This window comes from Acipenser ruthenus, chromosome 1 (assembly GCF_902713425.1).
Source record: "Acipenser ruthenus chromosome 1, fAciRut3.2 maternal haplotype, whole genome shotgun sequence".
Classification (NCBI taxonomy): Eukaryota; Metazoa; Chordata; class Actinopteri; order Acipenseriformes; family Acipenseridae; genus Acipenser; species Acipenser ruthenus.
In genome coordinates this window covers 117,067,832-117,080,227 of record NC_081189.1, presented here as the reverse complement: position 1 = coordinate 117,080,227, position 12,396 = coordinate 117,067,832, and the positions used below count along the sequence as shown (strand labels likewise).

General features: G+C 35.7%; 1 protein-coding gene across 10 annotated transcripts in view; it reads left to right on the top strand.

The window, feature by feature from the left end:
- The first annotated feature begins 4,196 nt into the window (after positions 1-4,196).
- Positions 4,197-12,396, top strand: part of LOC117421412 (transcription factor COE3-like) — a 157,803-nt gene continuing 149,603 nt past the window's right edge. For 8 of the 10 annotated variants that reach the window (XM_034035825.3, XM_034035823.3, XM_034035821.3 and 5 more), the window contains exon 1: positions 4,302-4,892. In XM_034035825.3, coding sequence (XP_033891716.1) covers positions 4,759-4,892 — 134 coding nt within the window. In that variant the 5' untranslated portion in view covers positions 4,302-4,758. The other 2 variants (XM_059034563.1, XM_059034584.1) reach the window with 2 other exon arrangements.

The window sequence follows — 12,396 nt, the reverse complement described above, 5'->3', positions numbered from 1 at the left end:
CATAAAGTAGGATATTCAACTGAAATTAAATTTTAGGAAAGCGCACTGAAGAGAATAATATTCTCTTTAATTACAAGTACAAAAACTACTCTGACTTTTCCGGTAGTGTTGTATATAGCAGCTGTTAGTAACATGTGACTCCATCCCGTTGCCTTGTGAAATGCTATATCTTGTGATATCACGTGTATTACAGTTATGTGTTCTGCGTAGATTCTGTTCCAATCTTCCATTAACGCAGCGGCACGTTCTGCATTTCCAGGCACCGATGCTTGTTTTCCATTCCTTTGGATCAGACAGCTAACATAGTAAAGGGTTGAGTTGAGGGGGAACGCCCATTTGTTTGGTTACTATGGCAATGATTTCAGAGTTCTGAGCACGTAACCTTTGGTATTTTGGGATATTTCTTTCTTTGTATTTCTTTTTTTATTAAAAAAAAAAAAAAATGACTGAAAATGTTGTGTAACAAAAATACATTGTCAAGTTCTAATTTCATGAATTTTCTTTCTTTTAGTATTCCTGTATATGGATTTATTTTTTCCGATACTCAATACCCGCCTTTTCATCTCTCTGAATACAAATTGCTACTGATACTAATATAACCATCTCCTTTTAAAGGTTTGTTATTTTACGCTTTGTCAGTGTCGTCAGAGGTGTGAAGAGAACTATTAAAAGGTACAGAAAGATGTGCGTGTTATTACCAATTTCAACCGGTAGAGGGAGTTATCCAGCTTGGAATATCGCAATTCCTTGCTTTTGTGATTTTTTTTTAATAACCTTGAAGGTAAAATGACATCTACATTTATGTATCGTTCTTTGTGTTCATGGACTGATGGAATAATAATAAATAATAATAGTTTCACTGCACTCGAGTAACTCAGTTATTTGAAGTATAAGTTTAGCAACCCAAACACCGCAGCACAGCTATTTCTTACAATTCATTCTGATATTGGAGAATTAAGCGGTTTGGGTTTTTTTCGACACCTTCTCGCAATTGAAATATTAACATAGGCTAATTGGTGCTAGCAAAACTGTAAAAATACATATTCCTTCGATCATAAGATATGCTTCAGCAACATGACACGGGCAGTAGTATTTTAAAACCTTTAAACATAACACGAGTCTAAATAAAATGACTGTTCACAATGAAACGTTATGCACTGAAAATTCATTGAACAGAAAAAAAAGTGAATACAAAGGATATTTTTAACATTATAGTTAAAATATACACATTTTGTTTATTATTATTATTATTATTATTATTATTATTATTATTATTATTATTATTATTATTATTATTATTATTATTATTATTATTGTATAACGTAACGGCATGGAGGTATTCTAACTTAAAAGGTATCTGTCATTTGGTCAATTCTACGAACCACCGATATAATAAACTGTCTGCTATGGTTTGGTATAGTAAAGGCTTAAACACTTAGCTTTATTTAAATGAAGCTGCTGAGTTAATCGCTGTAAACGCAATTCAAACTCGCGTCGCTTCCAAGAAAATGTAGTGTTGTCGTCTATTAAACGCACACACGCTGCAAATGTAATATCATTTGAAGCAATTCTCCCCAGTTGTCGCTTTGGTGGATGCAATACATTTTACAGAATAGCCTACAGTTTGATTGATGCAGATACACAGACCACTGACAAGCAGATTAAAAATATAAATACATAAAATAAACCATATATATATAATCAACAAATTAGTCGACAATGTGTTTATATAAATTATGTATTAGTTATCTGTAAAAATGTTGGCTAATCTTTACACCTATACATTCTAAAATAGCTCGAATAAATGTATTAATATATTTAATATGTTTATTGTTTGTTTTGTTGTGAATATATATTAAATGGATTTGTGATTTTTTTTATAAGACTAATTGATATACTGTATTAAATAACTGAATAAATATGCAGAATATTTTAAGTTTTTAAGCAAAACATGTTTTTAATTATTAGTATGTTTCTTTTGCGGTCCTGAGCGAAGGTAAAAACACTAACACGGATTTTTACATATTTACCGGATCTGTATTTACCAACATATATTCTTAACACTACGGGCTGCTGTTATAGTTTGAGTTTCTCTGTATACACTTCGCTTTTTTTTTTTGTGCCTATTCTCAAATAACGTTTTATACAATGCGAGGTAAAGATGCTTCAGAAAGCGATTTCAATATTCATCTACACTTGCGTCTATTTTAAATGTGTTTAAAACGCCTTACATTTAAGTATTGGATCACTGTAAATACAGAGCCGTTGTTTTAAAAAGGAAAACGTGAATTGACTCTCCAATAGCAGTATAAAGGAGTCAGCCTGCAGGTAATGAAATTACACACAGACATGATCACCTGTAACTTTTCAACAAAGACCTGCGAACATAAAACCCCTACAGCCGAGGTTTAAAGCTGTATTGAAACATATACACCATACGGTTCGGAACTTGTGAATAGTATAATAGTCTATATGAACATCATACAGGCCTTTTGTTTTAAAACTACGCTTTCGCTATTTTGCACAACACACAGTTTTAAAAGTTCAGTCAAGTAAATGCGCAGTAACAACATACTGGGTTACACCAACTCTTAATAGTTTTCATTGGAGTTGTGCTATTTAAATAAGGATTTCGCCTGTGTAACAGCACCAAAGGCGAAACATTTCGTCTTCCTTTGAAGGTGGATGTAATGATAAAGGCTAACTCTTCAGGGCGGCAGTATGCATATACGTATGAGTTGTTGTTGTTGATGATATTATTATTATTAACAACAACAACAACAATAATAATAATAATAATAATAATAATAATAATAATAATAATAATAATAATAATAATATTTTGTAACACACACACAGAAAACGAAATTACCGTAAAATACATTCCCCTCTAAATAATTAAACAAGTCAGAATATTGGCCTAATAGATGTAATGATTTATGTTTAGGCTATTATAGATTACATCGTTTCCATTTCCTTATCAATGCCACCAAGGAGGCTACACATCTAACTTTCACTATGTAATGAAAGTGGGGAACTGACAAATTGAAATATAAAACAGTTAATTTTGTTGCGTGTTTTTTAAAACATTGTTTCGTCCACAGGCAGTACATTTTGGGAGCTTGATGACCCCCGCCCCCGTCCCGTTATCCTCCTGTACATACCACCCAAAACGACGGAATGAAACACGCTTTTAATGAATGTGTGCACGGATGTATTCAAATTAAAAACGAAATGTATTTTAATATTAAGTGGCAATAACAGACCATCAAAAATGTATTAATCCATTGTGGAGACAGGTGACTGGAGCATAGTAACTGTTATTATTATTATTATTATTATTATTATTATTATTATTATTATTATTATTATTATTATTATTTATTCTTTTGTGTCATGGATGTCACTGCTTAATTAAAACGAGGTTGCTGTTGTGTGTGTGTGTGTTTGTTTTTTATAGAATACATTTCTTTACACTGTCGATGCCGTTTGACAGATGTTCCTTGTGAGATACTGGTCTCTGAGTACAGACAGTATCAGGTCACAGTGTTTTAAAAGACGGTCCTGCCACATACACTACATGGAAGGGGGCAAGGAAACAAGGAAAGATTCTGACCGCATCAGTGACTTTTTATTAACAATAATTAGAAGCCTATATAGAAAGCCTTACTGTTGCAGATGTTGCTAATGAAACTGACAGATGTGACACACTGAACATGGAGTTTGCTGCTGTGTCGTATGCGAATGTCTCTGTGATGATACACTTAGCAGAAGTGATCCTTTATACAAGTTGTATTGCATTGGCATTCTGTACAGACCCCGTTTACATTGTTGAAATGTACTATACTGTTGCTTTAAAACCACACAACTGGCGCACACTGTAGCTCAGCAGTGGAATCAAACGTGCAATCTGATCCATGCAGAGATACAGACGCTGTAGCCTATTTTCTATCCGTGTTACTCTTCCTAGTAAATATCAGGCTAATGTTTTGGGAGGTGAGTGCGGCGGTTTTCAAAATGACGCAATCCATGTCTCCCACCAATGGTTGAGTAGCGGCGGGTTTAACATTTAAATCGCCGCTCCTTTTATGGGCGAATCCCCGCCCTCCTCAAGTCCACGTGGGTCCCCTGGGAGCCGTAAGCCTCCGAACTCGGGAGAAGGTGCGATCCTCTGGGACAGAGGGTGCAGATTGAGACGGGGAGGGAAGGAAGGCGATTTCTAGCTACCCAATCCCCCTACCCCCGAGGGAGAACGCTCGTTTTCCAGGTCCATCCCCGCTTCTTGTTTGGTAATCATGTCATTGTACTCCCTTTTGAAGCACACGCCTGTTTCATCCCTCTTTTCATTTCACAGTGCGTGTACTGTATGTTGTTAAGCCCCTTCTGACACAAGTTGTGTGACTTTCCTCTTTGGAAGATAGCGAAGTCAGCCTCTCTCGGTTTATACCGGCGTCCTTTGACTGATGCTTCATATCTAGCTGTTGTGTCTTTTTTTTCCCTTAGCTTGATCTTGCGTGCACTGAATCAAGCGCATGGTTTGGGAACTAAAAAGAAAACCCAGTGGGAAATAGCTGAAGTCGTCTTTGGAGGAACGCCGCTCTGTCGCTCTCTCTCTCTGTACTTTGGGGAAGATCCTTTAATTGTGTTATTTCGCTGCTGCCGTTGTTAATTTTAGGTGACCCTGTTTTGTGTGGGGAGGTGGTTTATTTAGTTGAAATTGGCAATAAGAAGACCCACAAGTCTTTTTTTTGTGTGTTGATGTTCTCAATCCAGGACAGTCTCCCTCGGGGAGCTTTGACCATGAAAGAGGAACCGTTGGCCAGCGGGATGACACCAGTCCGGTCCTGGATGCAAAGTGCCGGGATACTGGATTCAAACACGGCAGCCCAAAGGTACATACATAAATACATACATAAACAAGTACGTAATGCAGAGGCGGGGTGGATAGAAGAGTATTATGAGCATATTCAGAAATGTACACTAGTTCTGGACTCCCTCATTACTGTATTCAGTCGCGTGTGTGAGATTAAAAACTAACAAGACATGTCCAGATTGATATCATAGTCATAGTCTTTTAAATGCAGCAGACCTGTCACAAGGAATGGTGTCTAAATGACAGTAGTTTGGTCCAAATGTATTCTGTAGTTATACGAGCGGTACCGGTTCTGGTACCGGTACTGGATACAGTTTCGTTTGGACAGTTCCAAAAATGTGCCAGGAAGGAAAAACGTTTGTGGCTATGCTGATTCTGAAGTTTGACTTTTTAGACAACCCGAATGGCTGTGCGCATTTGTTTGTGTTACTTTTAAATAAAATAACAATAAAGCACCATCCGTTTGTTTATATGTGTCATGCTCAGAAAAATCAGACGTGCCATTGTCTTATGGCGTTGTTTATTATGAAGGGGATGCCCCGATTATTCTTAAAACACGTAGAGTAGGTTTAGGATTGAAGGATACATATTGACACACATTTTCAATGGCAAATGTAGTGCTAGAAACAAGAGTTCCGTGTTCCTTTAAAGTATTTCGCCCGTGTCTATTCACGTTGCTAAGGTGACGTGGTAAATATCCCCATGCCTTTACTGTCTGAATTTAACAACATAAACCAGTCCCCTTTTGTAAATTAAAATTTGCAAATTGCACAATATTCAAGTGTGAAATATTTAAAGAACTCTCAATACCGTCTTTCAATACCCAGTTGAAAAAAAGAACGATAAAGATAGCAACCTTCTCTTATTTATTTATCAACATAGCTTTATTAAAACAATTAAAATGAGACATTAACTCTCTGAATAGCCCAATAATTGTATTTGGGCGTTTGTTGTTGTTGTTTTTTTTTTTTTTTTAAATATATTTCTGAAAAGTTTCTCCCTAACATTGTTTATTTGTGAAATTAACAATCCGTCGTGAAAGACACATTGCTTTATTGCGTCTCGGTTTATTCCGCTTTAACATGTCATATCGGTAGGCTGCTTACATTTTCTAGACACGTGTACATTCTTTTCATTACAGTTTCTTCAAGTTGTTTTAAAGCATATTTTGTCTAAACTTTTAAATACATGCATCGGTAGAATTTTGTCTTGTAAACAAACGCAGGTACAGCATGTTCTGTGCAATTCAAGCACAATTATAATTAGATTATACAGGACACTTTACTGCGACACATTTTATTAGTTTGTTTGGATTTGCCAAGCATGAATGTAATATCAGATTCGCATAAAAAAAAAAAAAATGTACTGAAAACACAAGCAGTGAAGTGAACTATTGATTCATACAAAATCAATTCCCTACCCTTTTAAAAATCTATGTAAACTGTTATAGCTATCTCGTTGTTGTCCGCTATCTTGGGGACAGCAGAATGTCGCAAATGGAGGGCTGAAACTGTGAGTGTTTAATGACAACTTTAAATAGGCCTACTGAAAACCACACAAAACAGTGTTACTACACAAATGCAGTTATTCTGTAAAAACAACATACAAATACATAAATAAATAACCAGAAATAAAATGATGTACACAAAATTAAAACAGGACATTATGTTTATATGTAAACACCTTTATGGTAGTGCACTTTTAAGAATACAAGACCTTTCTTCTCAGACTAAACGGCATTCTAGACTTGGTGGCTGAGTTAAGAAATCATATTTTTTTTTTCTTGTGCTGATAACTCGTAACATGTGCAAACCCATAGTATACTGTTGATGCCTTTCCTGTAAGGGGGCAGTGTATTTTCATTTTAACCACTGTTGAGCATTGCCCTCTACTGGTATTCATGTCATGTAAGATTAGCGGGTGCACTGCTTGTTCTGTGGAGGGCATGGGTTAAGACAGGGGTCAACTGGTGTCCCAGTCAACCCATTCTTTAGTGGATTGAGCAATTAGCTTAATATGCTGTAGACCTGAAATAAATAAATAAATAAATAAATAAATAAATACCAGTGATGAAAAACATGTTTTCAGACCAGACCTCCCATGGCTATAAAATGTCAATAAATCTCCCATCCTTTTGATGAGCTGAAAAAGCCTGCCACATAACAGTGGAAAAAAAAAACAAACAAACTGAAAATATGGCAATATGGCATTTTTTTCCAGTCTTCTCCTGTGTATACATTCAATACAAATAATGTATGCAGTACAGTATATGGGAAAGCACAATTAATGAGTCCTATATTATTTTGACTACTGAACTAACTGAATTGTGTTGCACCTTCCTTATAAGTACCACAGCAGACATTATGGTGGAAGTACTTCCCTTGTGTTGCAATGATACTATCATAAAGCTCAGCACAATGTATTGATTATGGGCTGTGTTGGTCTATGCTGTCGCCAGACAGTTCTCAGAGTGATCTAGCAGGGTGTAGCTTAAAGAGAGGCTTTTAACTAACATCTCCCACAAGATGGATTCATCCAAAAGAGGGCATCAACTTGGAAAGAGTTTTTAGTAAAGTTTATTCTCACATTTTTCTCTCTAGAACAACAAATAATTGCTTTTCTCTGAGTGCTTACAGCCATTTGAAAATAAAATACATTCAAAATAAATGTCAAATTCAGCCTTATTTTACTGGAATTAAAGAAAAAATTGCTAAAAAAATACAATTAGCCTAAATAGAATACACTTTTCCCAAAAGTAAAGGCTATGAAGTAAAATTAGGAGGTTATTAAATATAAGTTATCTTTTAAAGCATACACTTGAAAGTGACTGTACTGAAATAGGTCTGTTTGTATTTTTCTTAGTCGTTCTTTGCAAAGAATAATGACACGCAGTATTGTTACAAATGTACTATTGATCTTACACAGTCATAACCTTATACAGTGGTATTTTCCTTAGAAAGTATGGGCCAGACACACAAGTGTAGATAGTTACAGTATTTTGGCATTTGAAATGGTTTTAGTAACAATGAAACACAAAGAAACCTTGAACTCATTAAAACAATATGTCATGCTTGACTATGCAAGCTGATTCACTTGTGTCTATGCTGTAGTTTATATTACAATAACACATGTGCTGTCAAAATGTATATAGTTAAATTAACCATTACACAGTCCTTGAGAAGTACAACATAAATGCTGTAGTTACCTAAAACACTTGACAATAAACAGTAATACAATGTCTTATTACTGAAGTGGGAACACCCTTATGTCGTGCAAATACATTAATAATTTGATAGCTCAGAAACTCGCAATAGCCCTGATGCTTGTTCTTTTTCTTTTATGGCATATTTTATGGCATCTATGTCAGATCCTGAGATTGAAAGGATTTATAGAAAGCAGAATGCAAACATTATACAACTTCATTGCTTTATATGTTATGCACACCATGGGGGGGGCTGTTGAATTGATTGAGGCAATGGCGGATCTAAATACTGAGATTGTTTAGGTAATTAAAATCGACCCGTTTACTGTGGAGATTAGACAGCTTACTCTGCAGGGGAGGGTCTGTACAAAAATAAATATATGTAAAACACCATTCGTGGTAGTGGTCAGATACTTCTGCTGATATTTAGACTCACAAGAGTTTAGATCAATTCACATTATGTCTTGTATTTATGTACTGTAGTTGCAATATTCAAAAGTACTCCATACATTTTATTTCAGAGAGAAACACTGACTGGCTGATTCTTTACTACAGAAAAGCCCCAACAGGTCTTGTCGTGTGTAATTATCTCTAAGTGTGAACAATAATTAACAATAGATGGGGATCTAATGCTGAAATCAAGTAGCACTGTGGCTTTTGTACAAAGAGGCACAGTTTTTCATGTATGGTGTGCTTTTAAGAGCAATTATATTAAATGTGATTATAATAATAATATACTCATCTTATCAAGCACGTTTACCCTACCTGAATAATCTCGCTAACATCGGTGGATGCTAATTATGCCTCCTAAGCCTGTCGTGTGATTTATTCAGCTGTTGCGAGAGTTATTAGAAGGCCCTATTTTATACATTCATTATGACATGTACTGCTGTCTATTTTTCTACACTGGTTTTGGTACAAAGGAAAGCAATGGAATATTGGATTTTCCTGTGCCCTCTTTAATCCAGCTCCAGAGTGCACATGTATATTGAGTGTGCAAAGGCCCTTGCATGAATACATTATTGCAAAGCAGGTACTGGCACTCACTTTATTACATGTAAAATTAGCCTTCTAAAGAGCAGTATGCAGTCCTTAAAAGTTGCAGACACAGAACAATTTACGCAAATCTGTCTTTATTCAGAGTTCATCTTGTTTTTGTATTATTACATTCACCGCATGGGGTAGAGGGGGCTTCAGAATCAAATTAGCCACATGGGGACTGGCTTCAGTCTTGTGCTTATGTGAAAATGCCCTGGAAACCCTAAAGACCCCTTTAAATGCATTATTATGGAGACACAACTCTTTTCCTATCATTTTAGCAAACATCGCCTGAAGAAAAAGCAGCTGTAAATCCAATGAGATTGACTGCTCCTGTTTAAAGAAATGTGTGTTCCTGTTTTTCAGTAAGAACATAAGAACATAGGAAAGTTTACAAACGAGAGGAGGCCATTCAGCCCATCTTGCTCGTTTGGTTGTTAGTAGCTTATTGATCCCAGAATCTCATCAAGCAGCTTCTTGAAGGATCCCAGGGTGTCAGCTTCAACAACATTAGTGGGGAGTTGGTTCCAGACCCTCACAATTCTCTGTGTAAAATAGTGCCTCCTATTTTCTGTTCTGAATGCCCCTTTAACTAATCTCCATTTATGACCCCTGGTCCTTTTTTCTTTTTTCAAGTCAAAGAAGTCCCCCGGGTTGACATTGTCTATACCTTTTAGGATTTTGAATGTTTGAATCAGATCGCCGCGTAGTCTTCTTTGTTCAAGACTGAATAGATTCAATTCTTTTAGCCTGTCTGCATACGACATGCCTTTTAAACCCGGGATAATTCTGGTTGCTCTTCTTTGCACTCTTTCTAGAGCAGCAATATCCTTTTTGTAACGAGGTGACCAGAACTGAACACAATATTCTAGGTGAGGTCTTACTAATGCATTGTAGAGTTTTAACATTACTTCCCTTGATTTAAATTCAACACTTCTCACAATATATCCGAGCATCTTGTTAGCCTTTTTTTATAGCTTCCCCACATTGTCTAGATGAAGACATTTCTGAGTCAACATAAACTCCTAGGTCTTTTTCATAGTTCCCTTCTTCAATTTCACTATCTCCCATATGATATTTATAATGCACATTTTTATTGCCCGCATGCAATACTTTACACTTTTCTCTATTAAATTTCATTTGCCATGTGTCTGCCCAATTTTGAATGCTGTCTAGATCATTTTGAATGACCTTTGCTGCTTCAACAGTGTTTGCCACTCCTCCTATTTTTGTGTCGTCTGCAAATTTAACGAGTTTGCTTACTATACCAGAATCTAAGTCAGTAATGTAGATTATGAAGAGCAGAGGACCTAATACTGATCCCTGTGGTACACCACTGGTTACTTCACTCCATTTTGAGGTTTCTCCTCTAATCAGTACTTTCTGTTTTCTACCTGTTAACCACTCCCTAATCCATGTGCATGCATTTCCTTGAATCCCTACTGCGTTCAGTTTGAGAATTAATCTTTTATGCGGGACTTTGTCAAAAGCTTTCTGGAAATCTAAATAGACCATGTCTTATGATTTGCAGTTATCCATTTTCAATGTTGCAACCTCAAAAAGGTCAAGTAGGTTAGTTAGACATGATCTCCCTTTCCTAAAACCATGCTGACAGTCTCCCAGGATACTGTTACCATATAGGTAATTTTCCATTTTGGATCTTATTATAGTTTCCATAAGTTTACATATAATAGAAGTCAGGCTTACTGGTCTGTAGTTACCTGGTTCGGTTTTGTCTCCCTTTTTGTGGATCGGTATTACGTTTGCTATTTTCCAGACTGTTGCATGATCTTGGTTAGCGGTTTGTAAATAACTTCTTTCATTTCTTTGAGTACTATTGGGAGGATCTCATCTGGCCCAGGGGATTTGTTTATTTTAAGAGCTCCTAGTCCCTTTAACACTTCTGCCTCTGTTATGCTAAAGTTATTTAAAATTGGATAGGAACAGGTCGACATGTGGGGCATGTTGTCCGTGTTCTCCTTTGTAAAAACTTGTGAAAAGTAATCATTTAATATATTTGCTATTTTTTTTCTTCATCTATGATTTTGCCATTTGTGTCTCTTAGACATTTGGCAAAATCATAGATGAAGATTCAGTCTCGCACTTTGCTCTTTGTTTCTTTTGAATTAAGTATGTTAAACATGTCTCATAATCGCCTATAATCGAATAAGTGGTCTAGTTATTATCACTGTATTGTGTGGTTATCTGTGAAATAGAAGCAATGCAAGCAGATTCCCCGGTGCTGTAAAATGCTCTAATAAAATGTAACCCTGGTTTATGCCGATGGGGTATATATAGGTTAATCAAATCATAGTTTCTACATTAAACACTATGCTGTGACAATTGTTAGCAAAATGCAAACATTAATGTTATACCCTGTAATACAGTACAGCTAAGGCCACTAGCTTTGCATCACCCCCAAAAAATGAGCTCATTCTGCTTCATAAAGTGGAATGACACCTGCTGAATAATAATACGTTAACATATTGATATATATTTTTTTTTTACGTATACTTAACAAAAAACTGATGAAAAATGTGGCATTTTGAAATCTACCATGAAATACTGTACTACTATTATGGCTTCTGGTAGACTTTTGCGGTATCATTTTGTAGTTTATTTGATTACATGATGTTAAATAAAATATGTAAATTATATATATATATATATATATATATATATATATGTATTCAATCCTTAACTCGATGATGAAAAACTTTTGGCCATAGCTGTACATTTGTAGTTTAACAGTTTTTTTTTCTCCCAACTTGTATTCCTTTATAATGTCCCTCAACACGCTAAATGATTAGTTAGGCAGATTTCATTAGAAGCATTTTTATGCAGGTTTTAGGCAGGTTAGGATTTTAGGCAGGTTAGGAATTGGAAAAGGGAAATGGCATTCTGAAACAAGTGCTTTATTGTAGCAGAAAAATGTGCAATCAATTAGTGAGCGACTGTGCAAGAAATACATTTATAACCCTATCAGACCCATACAGGTGACCAGCTAATGGCTTCAGCTGCAGGCTACTAATTATATCTATAAATGCTTGCAAGGCTGTGGTGCACAGTGGGTGCTTGATTTGTGATGCTATAAAACAGGTGTGGCTGTTCCAAGGCGCTGAGGAGTTTAAATATTAGGTTTTGAGTTTGCAAGAAAAAATGGGAAACGAAAATTGAAATAAAATATGTGTTTGATGTGTGCAAAGTGCTAATTTATTGTCTGTTTTGTTTTTTTGCTTATGCTTAGCAGAGGAAGTCGAAAACAAAATTGTTGCAGGCTGTG